Consider the following 17,174-nt stretch of genomic DNA (forward strand, 5'->3'; position numbering starts at 1 on the left):
ATGGAGCGGGGAGGCCAAAGTCCCGGCTGGTGTCCCCCCCCTCCAAGGGGTTGTCACCAGAGAGGTGGCCCCTCACGCGTGGCGGGACCTGTATACGAGAGTCGGGGTCCCACGGGAGGGGGTCGGCGGGGGGGACCTTTTGGAGCCCGCTGCGGCCTCACTGGAAGCGGGAGGTCTTGTTCTGTCGGGATGGACCCTGGCCGATGGGAGGGACCCTGGATGTCGTGACGGATCCTGGGTGTCATGACGGACCCTGGATGTCGTGACGGATCCTGGGTGTCATGACGGACCCTGGGTGTTTTGACGGTCCCCAGCTGACGTGACGGATCCCTTCACATCCCTTCTCCAGCAGCCACGCTCAGGAATATCCAAAGAAGGGCCTGCACGGGGTGACCTGGCTGTGCTCTTCCCGGCAAGCCCCCGCCGTGCCCCTTCCCTTACCCCGGCAGGGCCAACACTGCTGGCCGTGGGGGGGTTGCCCAGGCTCAGCCCCCGCCATGCCGGTGCTCAGGTACTGCTGGGCTGAGCCTTCTCCCTGAGCAGGAGTTTGCGGGTCTGGGCAAGAGCCAAACCCACTCCCCAACACCTTTGCTGCTGCGGTGCGAAGGGTGCCCGGGGTTAACCCTGGACCCACGGGTGTCCAGAAGAAGAAACACGGAGCCTGGGCTCTCACCCCGCTCTCAAAACCAAGATAGATGCTCCATGTGAAGTTAAATTAGAAAGAAAATATATCCCTTGCTTTCACCACATTCTGCCCCAAATCCACAGCCTTGCTGCTGCCTCACTGAGCTGCTCAAGCACTGTGCTTTAAATGAAGTGTTAAAGAGCTCAAAATGCTGTAAGAGCTCCAAAGACTCCAGGACGTGGGACCCAAGTGCTCCCATAACCCTCGTGGCTCGGTGCGATGGCCGTTGCTTATTGCAAGAGGCGAAGGCTGGCTTCAAACCCAGGGCAAAAAAGGTGTCAGAGAGCCCAAGTCAGCTCTCTTCGCTAAATTTAACAGGTGTGAAAACTGATTAAAACCACTGTTGGGTCACAGGGGTATTGGTTTTTGTTGAGGGGTGAGAAGAAGAAAGTGGCAGCGTAGGAATGATCAGTAATTTAACACATACTCTGAAATCAAACATTTTAATGCGCTAAGCTAAAAAAACTGATTTCCTGTAAAATGGGAAGTTTCTTCCTCTCCATGGATTTATCACAAGTCACCCTATTTGCACAAGTGCTCAAACTTATCGGGATTTCCCACGATTCTGATGACAACCTTCAGAAAAGGGTCTTTCGAAGCAGCAGCTGTTCTGGACACTGGTAAATGGAGAAAAACTGGTGGGAAGAAGAGGCCAATTTTCTCCACGAGCAAGGGTCACACGTGGAGTCCTGTGCAGTGGCACAGGGGATGAAATGCAGAGCTGGAGCTTCCCCGAGACAAGGGAACTGGGGGAATAAAGGACGATGAACTGGGGGTAGGGGTGGGACGTGATGCGGGTGAGCAGGACAGTCCTAACTTTGCTCACCCAGCGCTGGACTCTGAGGTGAAGGAGAGCCTGTGGCAGGAAAAATCCTCCATGGAAACACAAGCCAAGCGCTTGCTTTTCTTTTCTAGCAGTTCTCAATGAACTAGAAAACATCGCAGCACTCAGTACTGCTGGGGCATCCCCACCTCGACTGCCAGGTGCGGCTCCCCAGTCCCCTCCCAGCACCTTTCCCCCCCACACCCCAAAAAGTGAAGATGACGAGGATACAAACAGCTTCTGCAAAACCATCAACTCCGTGGACCAACCCCAGCCGGCAGAGAGGGCAGGAGGGATGGGGGGATGAAAGCTGCAGAGGAAACCACAAGCAGATGAGACGGACCAGGGAAAGTTATTCCCTGCCCCTCTCTGCAAGAGCTGCAGTGCTTAAAATGACCGAGACACACGTGGTGGTTGTTCACCTCCAACTCACTGCCAGAGGACAGAGGCTGTGGGTGCTATGAGTTTGTTCAGGCTCTGAAAAGGTTTAGATGTGCTCAAAGGGGGGCGGGGGGAAGCCAAAATCCCAGACCCCCAGAGGAGGGATGGCAACAGTGGGATGCAGAGATACATACGTGGTTGCTCTGCGCTTCATTTTCCATGTGTCACCTGCTGCTCAGAGCAGACACAGCCACCCTCGGCTGACGCAGGAAGGCTGCTCTTAAATAAAAGAGAGGGAAAAAGTTGTGGGGGTGGCACACTCTTCTGAAGGTGTTCAAAGTAAACACAAAGCCAGATTCCAAAGTTCTGTATTTTTCAAAATAAAGATCACACGTTGTTTAGAGACAATCTACACAAGAGTTACAAAAAATAGTCGCCAAGGCATAAGCATACACAGGTTTGTTAATTATACACATATGGTTACAAGTGTGCTTGCAAAAAAGTTCATTGGAAATATACACAAGGCTCTGTAAATGTACACCGTGTAGTGTTACAATTCTATATTCAAACAAGGAAAATTGACAGTATGTTACATTCACTTACAAGTAGACAAAATGCAAAATACAGTTCATCTTCTGTACAAAAAGGGAAGGTGATTCACACTTTACAAGGTGAAAAGGGACTCTGATTGTAAGGAAAACTAGGGGATTCTGTACTTTTGCACTTCTTGTTTCTTACTGTCACAAAATAAGCAAAACATTACTTTTTAAGATTCAAAAAAACACTATTTTGAACTGAATCATTTTTGTATAACATTTAGAAAGGATCGCTACTGTTCAACTAGGTGACAAATAAAACCAAGCATTTATTTTTTTTTTTTTAAACATTAACTAGGCTGTATAAAGAGAACATTTCCTTCAAAAGAAAAAATTTACTTCTGGTTGAAATTACAATTTACAATATACAACACTATATGCTACGACCATAAAAGGTGTGAATATACACTGAAATGCACAGGTTTTGCTAATTCTTTTTTCTTACCAAAAAACGGGTTTATGTCGATTCAAACTTCTCCACATTTACATTACAGAGGTTTACAAATGTACAATTGTACAGTCAGAAGTATGTTCCACTACTAGGGTACATTATAGATACAGATCAGACATCAAAACAAGAAAATACTACAAATTTTTATATATGTAAAGTCTACACCAAGTATACACTATATATTTATAGAAGCAAGACCAAAGCCGAGTTGGATTTTTTTTTTTCCTCATGCTAAATAATCAAATTGTGTCTCTCAATGTTAACAGAACAAACTGAGTAGGCAGTAAACAAGTACACCTGCCCCCCACTCCCTCGCTTTAAAAACTTTCTGGGTGTGTACGTTTTCTTCCCAAAAACGACAGCTAAGCTACCTCCTTTAGCATGTTATACTTAAAAAAAAAAAAAAAAAGCAATTAAAAAGTTTCAAAAACTTAATTCCTCTTTTAAACTGAAGCTTTAGCAAGTTGAATTTTTTTTTTATATTTATAAACAGCGTTAAATGCGTCCTTTGTGCCATTTAACTAAAATTCAAACTTCTTGCTGACTTTTGACTAAAAGGAGAAAAAACAGGTATTTGCAAAAAAGTTGCCTGCAAGGCAGATGAATTAAAAACTTTTTTTGTTGTTTTTTTTTTTCTTCAAACCAACCACCCTGAAAGTTTCCACATTTGGAATATAGATACAACAGTGAACAAAAATGTGGCCTTCCATGTACATTTGATACCTATGTACAAGTATTCTATACACCAGTAAAACAGCAGGGCAATTAGTTAATTAAAAAAAATAATTAGTACATGTTATGCATAATAAAATTAAAGAAATTTACAAAGGCTTTTCTTTTTTCTTTTTTAGCAGTCTAGCAACCATAAAACATTTTCTATACTGGAATATTGTCGGTTGCTGGTTGTAGATGCCGGATGGCCAGTGAGCTCCTTCCCAGTTTGCTGCCTCAAATGATACCGTTTGGGGGTCCACAGATGGGCCCTAGGTCCACCCCGTTCTTCATGTAGTATTTCTCCAGCTTGGCCAAAATGTGTTTGCCATAGGTGTATTTACGCAGGGTAGCGATGTGAGGCCGGATCTAGGAGATAAAAGAAGAGTGAGTGAAGCTTTGGAACCCGAATTATGGCCACATCAGACCTGAGCGAGCTCTGGGTACCTAACAGTCAGAGTGCTGGCCAGCAGCAGAAGACCACAAAAATGCCTGAAATATTGAAGTGCCATTTACTGTAATCACATCAATCACTGTGAATCAAGTTAACGTTCCATAAGTCACTGATGTTATTTTTAGGAGGAACTTCTGGTCAAGCAGGTGGCATCGTCTTGAGCCATATTACTGGAATCCAGTTAGATCTGAGCATGTAGACGGATATAAGGCTTTGTCCCAAGAGAGGAGGGTGGAAAGACAGGACCCCTGGGTACTCGACCTTCCCAAGGGTGCCCTGACACTCTGCCCCCAGCCCAAGGGCAAACACACTAAGGCAGTAAAGGCATCAGAAGGGTCTAGTGAGGCTGAGCAGCTGTTCCTAAACATGAGCAGGGTCTTCTGCCTCCTTCCAGGCTACAGGCTGAACTTCAAAATGCTAAAAGCCTGAAAGAGTGGCTGGTATGAATTTCAGCAGTATATTTGAAAGAGCTACTGGGAGAGGCAAGCAGTATTCCTGGGCTGAACAGCAGTTTAATTTCTGAACCTGACAATTAAAATATTTATTTTAAGCAGAAAAGACCTCTCTGGAAGCAAACTTCACTCACTCACACTACTTCAGAGTAAAAGTCACTTCCAACACCACTGTAATTACTCTAGCCAGGCTAAAACCACCTTTACTGCCAGAGCAGCCAAACACAGAAAGCTGTTTTGGTTGTAGTAACATCATTATGCTGCTGAAGTTCTCCTGGACAGTTTCAGAGGAACAAGGCATAAGAGCAATTCATTTTCATTACTAGATGAGAAATATCCCACACCACCAGCACATTCCTTCAATAACGCAATTACAATGGACTTTTCATTCTACAAGTGGAAGCTGTAGACAGGATGAGAAAATACACAGACCATGATGTACAGCACTCCCTGCTCCTCCAGTGGCTACATCACCATTACTTGCCTAAGCCAGGACTGACCATAAAACTCCCATGGGAAATCCATCTCAAACTCATCGTATTTCATCAGCTCAGCCTCTAGCTGTTTAAATTCCTATTTCACTTCAAGGACCCATCCTGTAATAATCATAAATTGACACCTCGGCCCTCCCCACATCCCATTTCCAAGAAGGTCTGACTGCTGCTCTGAGGTTAAGGAGAGGTAAAGCTCTGCAGGTCCAACAGTTGCTCTTTGTTCGTCTTCATTTCTAAGACTTCTTTTTTTTTTTTTTTTTGAACTGACTGTTAAAATTACTTTTCAATATTTTATTTTTTTTTAAATGAAACTGCTGTCTTTAACAGTAACACAAACTGCTTGTTTGTACTAATAGCAATTTTCACAATCCAAAAGCAACAGTCAATACATTCAATTTTCCCAGGCTTTCATCCAGCTTGATAACATAGCTGAAATCTTCATATTCAGTCAGTCCTATTTAGCTGTCATCCCAGTTCTATTTTTGACAACCACACTGATAACCTAATTAGCATTTTATTCAAAAGACTTTGCTTGACAGGAAAAAGAACATGTCAGTAAAGATCATTGGTATATATATTTTTTTTCATAATCACTGGTATATATATTTTTTTAATATATACCTCTCTACATAGATTAGCAAAGCTACAGGTCATTCTGCTACAAGTAAACTGTGTATATCCCTTGCCATACATTTTTATTTAATTATCTTTGTAATTTCTTTTGTACTAATACAGAGTTTGGTTTAAAAGAACTACTCTGAATGATTCTTAAACCTGAGAATTAACCTCCCCGAAGATCATTTCAGCTGCATGTATGTTGTTTACATACTGATCAACGGCCTCATGTAGGTAAAAATCTTCTCCCTTACACAGATAATACCCACTTCTTTTTACAGAAAAATCACTTGGTCCATTTTACTCAAGGATTCTTAAATACACTTGATTTCACTGGGATTTGAATACCTGACACTCTTCACAGTTTCTCTTAAAAATAACTAAATATGGGGGTTTCCAAGTCAGTGTTAGTATTTTATTTCTAATAAGAGGTCTAGCTGTAGCTGGTTATTTTTCACAAAGTAACAGACTCCAAAACATGTGACTGAAGAAAATAATCTCAGTTCCACTACACATGTAAAAGCATATTTTTTTCCATTCATTACAATTATAAAGACCCTCAAACGTGACCTTTAAAAGCAGAAAAATGAAGACATCACCTGATTTTTAGAGCTTCCTGCCCATGGGGCAGCAGGCATATAGCCTTGGAAGGCAGGACTGGCAGCAATGCATATTTAATGCATATTTAATTCCAAAATGTCTTCATTTTTGACAAATATTAAGTCCTGAAACTGTTACGCATGCAAATGCTGCAGCATAATGCTAAACCGTGGAAGTCTCTCATCAAAACCGTACTCAAAACTGAGAAACAGAGAATTTGATTAATGGCTCCAGGCTCAGACGCTACAGCAACATGCCCTGTTAGCGCGGTGTTACCAGCCAACCTGACTGTCCTGATCAGGGCTGTAAAGCAGGGATGCGAAGTGACAAGGCAGCGTTAGCAGCCCTCAGAAAAGCAACCAGCAGGTCTACACCCGGGCTTCAGGTGTATGGAGGTCTGGCTCGGCTCCACTGAGCGCATTAAACTGCTCTCATCAGCGAACACTGTTCTCAGTGAGGGCAAGTGTGTCATCATTGCCAGACCTTCAGAGGACCCTCGCAAGGCACCAACCCAATGGCACTGCTGCAGTAAGTCTTGGTGGTTTTTAACAGCATTTGCTACACCACAAATGCAGAACTAGGTTACTAGGTCAGAAGAGATTGCTATAAGCAACCAGCTAGTTTTAAGTCTAAATGGCATCTTGTTATTTCACATTTTCATATTTCAGCTACTACTGAAATACGCAACTTTGAAATACCTCCATTGTTAGGAAATTCTAATGGCAAAAGCAATCATCTCAGCCTTATTTTCTCTCCGCAACCAGTGTGGCAGTCACAAGCCTTATATCCTTATCAATCGACAGCAGCTGCTTACCTTGTGCATGACAATCTTCCGCTGAGCTGGTTCTGCCACATCGATCATCTTCTGTACCACGTAGTTGGCGTACTGATCTTTCATCATGGTGTATAAGGCACTGTGAGGGCCATCATTCATAGTGCACACCTCATCGATCAACATGGCACGCTCCGTACGGGAGGCATGAGTAACACATTTCTCCACCACGTTGCTGTAACAATAAAAGAAGGACAATCTGTGAGCACACAACATATCTACTGGGCTTTTCATTCAACCCCAAGGAGATCTCTTATGCATCTAGCAAGAGCAGACCATTTGGGAGAGACATATGTGCTGGCACAGAAGTTCAGCAACGTGAAACAGAAGAGCAGTCCAAGGAACTTGGGATCTGAGTGGGAATTTGGGTAAAGGACCAGTTCAGGTTTTATTTCACCCAAATTTGTGCAACTCTGCAACAATGCTATATTTGAGATCAGTGTCTGTTCTCATAACGTGCCTATTAGAGAAGCTGATGAGTTGTTCTTTGTTTGGTTTTCTCAGTACTGGAGCTCAACGGGAAGAGAGGTCCAAGGTTAGAACAACAGGGAAATGCTTACTCAGGAACGAAAAGATCTTAGCAAAGGCAGAGAACTTCCAAAATTCCTGAATATATTAGATGACTAGTCTCTGCTCTCCGGAGAGCCAAGTTAAATAGGATATATGAAAGGGGATGAAGAGTTTTGCTAGTCTTATCTTCCGTATCCCTGACTGAATCATGAAATCACCAAGTGATTTGCCACAACTAGTGCTCAGCTCAGGGGATATCCTACACTAATTAACGCTCCATCTGGAAAGAAGTTTAGGAAAAAAGTGCAAGGCAAGTCAGGGAGGTTGAATCTGAAATAACAACATTAAGATCACACTCTTCTAATTCTTGTTAATGTTACACCTCCCTTGTGTCCATAAGTATTAAAGCACCATTTTACTAATCATAAAAAGGGGGTGACACTGAGCCTTTGAAGAGCTCAGCCTTCATGTTCAAATGCCTAGAAACACACACAAAAAAGAATCTGCAAATGTGGGAAGTATTACTGTGCCTTGACATCCACTAAGGTACCTGGATTTTGCTTCTACCTATGAGTAGCTCTGTAGCATCTGGACTAACAACCTCAGACTGCTGCAGCTTCCCTTAAGAGAATATCATTATGCATGTGTCTCAAAAAGGACCACAAGACTTAGCATATAAAAAGCCCAGATTCTTCTCTGAAAAGTAGGATGAAAAAGAATTGTTGCTACACTGATTTCCCAAATTCCCTTGTGGCTTGACACAGCATCCCAGGCGCGGTGAAACGCTCTTACGGCATGTTATTATCCGAGGGATAGTGACCACTTTAAAAAAACACCAAAACAAAATGAAAAAAAACCCCCACAACACACACAAAAACTCTTGGTCAAGGTTCAGGAACTTGGACGAGAGCTACTCTTCCACATCTTCATCCTCCTTCACAAGTTAAACTTACCTTGCCAGTCACTCATCCCACTTTACAAGCAGTTATAAATAGCCTTCTGTTGTTAAGCAAAAAGTTATTTTCACCTCCTTTCACCTGCCTACACCCCACCCTTAACTCTTCTGCAACTCTAGCACGTGTCCATGCTCCCACAGGGCGTGGAGACTTCAAGGAACAAATTCATACCTAGCAAATTTATGTTGACTCAACACGAGCACGTTGCCTCTAATTTCTGCTACAATCTTGCTCTTATCCTCAGGCCGACCATGTTCTAGTACATGCTGGATAACATAGTTCCCATACTGATCCTGTTTGAGAGACAGCAGAAGTGTGTGACAAAATGTGGACAGGAACCATTAATATCAAACTAGTTCCCAATGTGCATTAAGACTTATAAACTTGAACTAAACACTAATTAAAATAGCTATTGTACAAATCATGTAAATACTTTCTACTTCTACAAAAACGTGCATTCTAGAGTTTTACCAGGAGGTAAAATGCTGCATCTTTGTACCAATTGTAAAATTCAAAACAATGTCCTTGAACATGAAACGTCAATCTCTGCTTCTTTCAACTTTCTTTGCTTTCTCCAGGTTCAGACATACAAAATCACATGTCCTGGAGGGCTGTGTCATGGTTCTAGCTACATAAGACTGTCCTTATGCATGTTCATATTCTGAATGTGTGTATATTCAGATCACAAGATATCTATTTTCCCAGTTCAAAATACCAGAGGCATGACCCAATGCCTTGCCTCCATGCCCAACCTCTTCCCACCTTCCATGCGCTAAATAGGTGAGCATATAGGACAGGGTTCATTTGCTGTTATATCCATTGTGCCCCAACACCAGAATGCTAGTAAAACAAGTTCTCAGAAGGACTGCGAGAAAGAAGAAAGGCAGCCAGGAAGGGGGTGTGCATAAAACAACCACATTTTAAGAACCCCAATTACTTGGCACTTTTTTTTCCTAGAAGTAATCAGCTTTTCCCATCAACTCCCTTTAGGTCTTACCTGCACTGTAACTTCTGGAGTGAAGCATTAGGACACGCACCCACTCAATACTTAAGATCCTTTTCAAAAAGGAAAGTAACTACAACTTTGATACCTGCTGGATATTTGCACATAGCCAAAACAATTAGTGGTGATACATTTCTTATCTGCCGTGTTCCTTCCCATTTCTCATCAGGAACAGAGCTCCTGTGTTCACATCACCCCAGCAGCACTACAGCTGCAGTCCCAAATAGGCTGCCAGGAGCTTTCCTCCCGATACAAAGCAGTAACCGAGAAACATCTCGCAGCACTTGCACTCCCCCTTCCCACACTGACCTGAACAAGCTGCTCGGTGTGTTGGTGAAGTTCCTCCAAGATGGGAAGGGTCTGCTCAGGAAGACAGTGCTCGAGGATCCTCTGGATTACACGACAGCCATATGGATGTGTAGACAATGCAAAAACCTGCGTTCAACAAAGACAGGCAAGCACAGGCAGCAACACATCTGTTAGTCTTTGTTATTCCTAGAAACCTTTCGGAATTAAATAAACACATGGCGGTTTTTTTCACAGGCATGGTAGGTAATGCCAGCTTGCAGCAGGGCAGCTCCAGATAGCATAAACTGAAACTGGAAACATCTGTTCCCCACTGCCACAGGACTAACTGGGTGATCACAGGCACATCACAACCCTACCCTGTGCTTCAACTTCCCCATTCATGAAACAGGAAAACAAATGGTAAAGCCTCTTGATTAATAAAAAGAACACGGGGACAACCAATCATTATTAGAAGCTGTGTTAAAACACTGTTTCAGAAGAATAAATCCAGCATACTGTTTGCCAGCTACGTATTTTAAGCTATGTAAGAAATGGTATGAACCAGAAAGGTTAAAAGTGCTCAGCAAAGGATTTTCCTCAACTATTTGGATTTGTTTAAAAGCCTTAACTGTGCTTAGGAGAAGTGACAACAAAGAACCTTCTTTCTCATTTCTAACGGATTACCAAATCTGTTGGTAAGAACATGACACATTTTATTAGTGCTGCACAGTTTTCTGTCTAAAGCACAAAGTCCTATTTGGTTGCTTAAAATTAACAAAAGTAGCAAATCCAAGCACTGAAGTTAAATTGACAGTCTACAAAATTTTAATAACTATTGAGTAAACTGTGCAGGAAAACAGGACTTGAAGTACAATTAACTGCCGAAAAATAGTCTTGAAGCAGTAAGTGTAATCTTCCATATGAAAGTTGATGAAACTGGGACAGCTGGTCAAAGAAATGTCAGTGCCATCAACGAAGTTCCCAGAGGTATTTCTGCCTTGCCTAACTCCCTAGTGGAAGGTCCAAAGCTAAACTCTAACCAGCAAATCTGCTGAGCCAGTTTCTTGGCCAGCTAGAATCCTGCTTGTTTTGACATAGCCAAACAAAGCCCCACTTTCACAGCTGTTCCAGGAGCAGCCAAACTAATGAAGCCTGGTTCCTGCTATAATAACCCCAGGCTATCCTCACACCCCTGTGGCAAATCCCTCAATGCTTCAAAGTTCCCCTCCAAAGCCAATTAAGTTGAAGTTGGAAACGCCCAAACCAGTGCTTTTGTAATGGAAGACAAGCTGACTACACGCAGAATAAGACATGCTGGCAGAATAAAGCCAGCTACACAATTAATATCCAGGACATCAGTTCAGGAGAAGATACCAAGAAAAAAACTAGGAGAATGAAGCACAAGTAACTGCCCTTTTCTAGATTAAACTCATGGTTTACCCCTGGTCTGAGACCTTTGGGAAACAGCAGTCCTCTAAGCCATCCTCACAGACAGGGATCATAATGAAAGTTTACTATACCCATCACAAAACTCTGCTCACCACCTTTACTATGAAGATAGACTAGCGAGAGACTTGTTTTCCCCTCCATCAGTCAAAAAATACTTGATGTTCCAGGAAAACAGATTTTCGCAAGGAAGCTTTACTGTGATATACCTGCACAGAAATGGTAAAAGATATGACCAAAGAGTTTCTAGGCTCCCTAATGCTGCTGCACAGACCTTTCAACTGATGCTTGCTAAAATTTAAAATTCAAAAAAGTTGAAGAAGTTACAGCCACTCTCATGCTATTCAGAGCAACATATAAGAACATAAAGAATGAGTCAGTATCTTGGTCAAGGACTTACCTGTCCCTTAAATGCATCAATGATAAACTGCAGGGACTGAGGCTGCACACACTCAATACACTTCTGCACCACATGATTACCATTCTGGTCTTTCACGCACTTCAGGACATGGCCATCCAACTCCCGTACCATCTCATTCTATTAGGAGGAGAGAAGGACAAACAGAAAGCACCACCAGGATTCATGGCTGATAAATGCAAAGTTTTCATTGCTAAATGTGGTCAAGAATATGAAAGGTATGAAGGATGCACCAATGTATTTCAAACTGGAAGTTTTCCAGTGGCCAAGTGCTGAGATGAAGCTTGCTGTGCTACAGAAACCACCAAGAAAAATACTGTTACGAAATTAAAACAAAGCACTCCTTTCATTAAACATGTGTCCTCTTAGAAGTATGCAAATTTAAGAAATTTTACTGATCCACAACTTAACTAGGCATCCCCCATTTCCTCCTCTGCTCCCCTCAAAGAGAAAGAAATCTGAAATTCCCAAACTTCACTAACTTTTCCAGTATCAGCTTCATATGTTGCTAAAATGGGGTCAGCACTGGGATGAGAACTTGCTAGTATTTTACATAGGCAAGGTAATACTGCATGATAATTAAGGAATCCGAGCAGATAAAGTTTAGATATGACTAATGTACCACACGTGCAGGCTAAAAGCTTCACAGTCAGAAAACAGAGAATGACAGTTTTGGGGAATTTAACGATACTACGAAACTGGATGAGTTCAGTTTTGCAACTGATACAAACCCAGGCATTTCAGGAGCACAGAGTACTCAAAAATACCATTCTGGAGGAAGACAATTAGTAAATCCTCGGACCAGCAGTGCGGGAGCTCGGGCACCACCCTGCTAACACACTAAGGCAACAGCTTAGCTCAGGCTCAACCTAAAGGGAATGAGCATTCCTAAAGCCTCTTTCAGCTTTTTAATTTAATAACCTACATTGAGTTTCTTGTATTATGATTCCTAACACCTTTATTAGTTAGCTTGCTGAGCGTATTTTCCATCTTAATTCATTGTTCATAAAACCCTAGAGGAACTGCTTTATTAATGAGCTTTGAGTGGCACTCTGGCTATCATCCACATCTCTCCAATGCCAGGCCTAGCTCAACAGGAACTAGGAGCTCCTCATACATCTCACTGCAGGAAAGCAGAATATTGACCCACATATCAAAGCAGTGGTATCTCAGTGAACGTTAAAGGCAAAACTCTGGCTCTGCTTCTTTCAAGGGATTTAAAAATGTCTTCTAATTCACCATCATTCTCAGTTTCCCCTACATACATAATCTGATTTCGGGGAATTAACAGAGAACCAACACCAATACCAGTTAAGTGGAACAAGGAGATGACAACGAGACCCAAGAACAGCATCACGCACTTTTATCATGCACATGAAATGTAACAAACATGCCATAAACCAAACCAAAAGAACACCAGCCACAAGAGGAACAGAAGGTCGCAGTTCAGGTCACCAAACGGCAAGGAACGTTAAACATCAAGAAGAAAGTTAAAATTGAAACTTACAATTACCTGCTGGTCTGGGGGAATAAACTCAAGGGCCTTCTGGATCACCCTACAGCCGTACATCTGCAGAGCCAGGGACAAAACATGCCCACGGATACGTTCTGCCAAGGCTAACTTCTGTTCCAGGCTGCCAAACTGGGAAGATGAAAACCATTCACTACAAGCACAAAACCCTCAGGTGGCCAAGCAGCACAGCAGCCCTCCCACGCTGTCACACCAAACTGTTAAACAAGAAACACTCTGCCTACTGAAAAGAAAATACCAACCACACCTCAATGGATGTGAACAGACACAAGCCAGATGTCTGTTCTGTGTCTCAGACGTGCCTGACATGTGAAACTAACTCCAGAGTCAAAGGTGCTGGAGCCACCAGGGTGACATGTGCCAGTTCACTAACCCTTGACAGGGTTGATATAAAAATCACTGGACAGAAGAACCACAAAGGCTTGGTGGAGAAGGAACAGACCAGTTTCAAGAAGGAGACATGGGTGTTTGCCCAACCTCCTGGTATGAAAAAACAACACTTTCTTCCAGCAGATGCTGTTCACTGGAAAAGTTTCTCTGGCAGCTCAGCACAGTATCCTTGAAAAGTCTTGTTGGACCTACATCTCCTGGATATGCTGCTATTTATTCCTACACCTTTTGCACCTCAAAGCAAAGTGTTACTTTTCAGGTGAATCTTTATGAGTCCCACACCTCAGTCACCCCAACAGGAATGATGCAACAGCCTGTGGGGAGGAGATGACATCAGTGTTGACAGATATCCACCGTTTTAGCCATATACCAGGGTTTCTACAAGCTTGTCCAATACCTCAGGACAGCAGACATCCGAGTAGACTTGCAGGGGAATGCAGACTTACTTCAAAGAACTTCTGGATGACGTAATTTCCAAATACATCGACCATCAACTGATAAGCTGCCTGGAGGATCTCGTTGAACACAAGCTGACGTTCTGCTGGGGTAGCACGCTCCAGTTTCAGCTGAATAAACCTGAAAAATAGGACTGGTGTGATGTCGCTGGCACATATGCCCTCAACACATTTGTTAATACAAATCCTTTCCAAAGCCTCATATACTAAGCTCTTGCAAAACAAATCTTTAAAACACAGGTGCCCTATCCAGCAATCTGAAACCTCGGGGTGGTCACAGCCATGAGGTCCGTGGCCACACATCATTGTCAGCACCCCAAAAATCTCCTCATGCCAACCAAAGCAGATCTCAATAGAGTAATACAGCAAGGTCTCGTGTCCAGACAGCTCTTTAAAATGCATTAAAGCTACACCAGTGGGACTAGCAAGCAAATTACAAAGCAAACAAGCTCTTCTTTAGAGGAGGAACTCCTGCTATCAGCATTTGTACCCAAACAATCTTTAAAATGAAGGGTCAGAGTGTTACACTACTTGTCTTTTCACACCTCCTTTTCCCTGTTCTGCCTCTTTGCTTCGGGATGTGATGCAAATTGCAAATGATGGTGTCCTAAGAGCTTCCCATAGCACAAGGTTTTTAATCCCACCTGGAACCATGCTGATCTTGGGAGAACTCCATGATGTGCCCAGCAATCTCCCTCAGCTGTAAATTAGGGTACCGGTTATTGCGAAAGTCTTCAAGCAGCCTGCTTCGGCCAGAGGGCATAACATCAGACATCCCATAGCGCAAGCGAGATGAAGGGAAGAGCGTACTGCTGGGGCTGAAGAGGCTGGAGGCACTGCTTGCACTGCGGTACTTGGCTTCAGCTCCAGGAGCAGCAGAGATGTAACGGCCACTCCCATTTGTGAGCCCTCCTGCAAGTCATAAAAACAAGGGCGTTCCACGAGATGAAATAAAGTGGCCAGGGGATTCATTTACAACATGTGCATGCCATTTTACTTCTATATACTCCTTTTCCACCGAGATGGGTTTCTGACATTAGTTCAGCTGGGAAGTGTTCTCAACTAAGCTAAATCAACTGCCCACAAGATAATTTATATGGGGACATGTTCAAGCATCATTCCTTAGCATGGCACCATTACATTAAGTTAGGAACAGCTATAGAGTTCAGCTAAGAAAAGACTGTAACAACTTCTGTTCCTTGCTCTGCATTGAAACTGTCTAAAACAGACAAATGTTAATCCCACCACTTGCAGCTTTTTGCTAATTTGCGGTTTCTAATTACCTTATCCTCCATCCTCGGGTTTTTTTCACCTATCCTGCTGCTGTGTGAAAGATTGATTTGAAAGAAGCATACTGGGGGTGGGGGACAGAATTAAGATGAAATTAGATAAGAAAAAGGAAGCAAGAAGCAAGTATAAAAAGTTTGGGTATAAAAGCCATAAAAATCACTATTAAATACAGGTAAATAACAATAAATTAAAAACAATAAATAAATAAATACTTCAAAAAATCCTGTGCTTTCACAAATGCCCTAAAGATTTTCACCCATATTTAAGACAGCCGCTGAGTTAGCCAGTAACAGGTATATGAGGAATAGGTAATGATTCATCATATAGTTAGTAAACTGCAAGTGCTGATAGGAACCAACTTAAAACCTTTAAACGCTGTTTCCTTGCCCATAATTTTTCAAAATTTGCTTCAGAGCTATGGCATAGGATTCTTCCCTTTCTTGCAGGGCTTGGGATCCCTCTGCTGGTCAAAGACCGCAAGATGCCTTGAGTGAGTACGGTTTTTCCTGGGTGGGACAAAGTCCTCCCAAGAAAAATATTCTTATCACATGGGAACCTGCCACCTGAAAGACCAACATGAGGCAGAGAAGGCAAACCACCTGGAAAAAAAAAAGCTACAAGAAGTCTTTGCACAGGAGGGAAGACCTGCAAGGCAAACACTGGTAGGGCTGTCTGCAGAGAGAACAGACCACCTCCTGGCAGTTGTGCCCATGACAGTGTCTAGAAAAAAAAAAATTAAATAAAATAAAAAAAGAGCTGAGTGAACTGCACTCCTCTGCCATCAATACCTGAAGGAAGCTCCCATGCAGGAAACACTGTATCAGAATTAAGTATCTGATAATGGCCTAATTAAGTTCCCCTTTCTCTGAGCTGGGCAAACGTGTTCTGACTTCTCCAGAGCTGATGCCAAAGCTCTGCTTTCTCGAGGAGACTTGAGAGCTTCTTGTTCACATCTCTGTTTTTATGCTGCCTTGCCAACGGTGCAGCCATCATCTTCTCTACCTACCTAACTTCTTAATTGAGCAAGAAGTCTGAAAAGTGACCAAGTGATATTCCTTACTGCTGGAAGGACCAGCATGTTCAAAGGAACAGTTAATCACCTCTCAGGTAAAGGAAACCCAACAGTGACAAGCTGAGCAACGGTGTACTGATGTTTTCCATGGCATTCAAAGAGCTCAGAATTACCACTTGTTTTTTGAAAGCCTGGAGCAAGTAAGAGTCATACCAGTAACACGCTGAAGTGGAAAACTAGTTCCTGATCATCTACGAATGGCTGTAAGAGGAAAGGGTTTAGCTGTTATCACCTCTGCCTTATCTCTTTAGTTAAGAGGGAAAGCACAGTTTGTGCAGAAAAAGTCTCTGTTAGAGGTTTTCTGAGAAAAACCTTCTGATCTTTTTAGAGATTCAAAATAAACCACAAATTACTCCAGTTTTCTACTTGTCTCTCTTTCTTCTGGAGATGCTGTCTGCAGGTCTCCTCATGATGTTCAACATCATACTGGGAATTAAGAGACCGTGGGGAACAGGTTTCCTAAATCAAGCAAGCGCTTCTGAAACCCACCTGTCAAACACCAAAGGTCAGAAACATTGGAACATCTCAAGCTCCTTTATGCCAATGTGTGGCTGGGAATACAGTGACTTTGCCAGATCCCAGACTTCATAGAATCATAGAATCATTTAGGTTGGAAAAGACCTTCAAGATCATTGAGTCCAACCATTAACCATGCCCACTAAACCATGTCCTGAAGTTCCCTGTCCACTCGATTTTTGAATATCGCCAGGGATGGTGACTC

The 17,174-nt window shown here is 42.8% G+C and overlaps 1 protein-coding gene across 4 annotated transcripts in view; it reads right to left on the reverse strand.

Moving 5' to 3' along the window:
- Window positions 1-2,241: 2,241 nt before the first annotated feature.
- PUM1 (pumilio RNA-binding family member 1) overlaps window positions 2,242-17,174 on the reverse strand; it is a 75,489-nt gene continuing 60,556 nt past the window's right edge. For 2 of the 4 annotated variants that reach the window (XM_010576239.1, XM_010576243.1), the window contains 9 exons: window positions 15,927-15,980; window positions 14,736-15,003; window positions 14,083-14,212; window positions 13,223-13,357; window positions 11,698-11,835; window positions 9,873-9,998; window positions 8,732-8,853; window positions 7,077-7,269; window positions 2,242-4,016 (listed from right to left, as the gene is read on the reverse strand). In XM_010576239.1, the coding sequence (XP_010574541.1) occupies window positions 3,885-4,016; window positions 7,077-7,269; window positions 8,732-8,853; window positions 9,873-9,998; window positions 11,698-11,835; window positions 13,223-13,357; window positions 14,083-14,212; window positions 14,736-15,003; window positions 15,927-15,980 (1,298 nt within the window). In that variant the 3' untranslated portion in view covers window positions 2,242-3,884. The remainder of the gene's footprint in view (window positions 4,017-7,076; window positions 7,270-8,731; window positions 8,854-9,872; window positions 9,999-11,697; window positions 11,836-13,222; window positions 13,358-14,082; window positions 14,213-14,735; window positions 15,004-15,926; window positions 15,981-17,174) is intronic. The other 2 variants (XM_010576240.1, XM_010576242.1) reach the window with 2 other exon arrangements.

Source organism: Haliaeetus leucocephalus, unplaced genomic scaffold, assembly GCF_000737465.1.
Source record: "Haliaeetus leucocephalus isolate CR32 unplaced genomic scaffold, Haliaeetus_leucocephalus-4.0 Scaffold517, whole genome shotgun sequence".
Lineage (NCBI taxonomy): Eukaryota > Metazoa > Chordata > Aves > Accipitriformes > Accipitridae > Haliaeetus > Haliaeetus leucocephalus.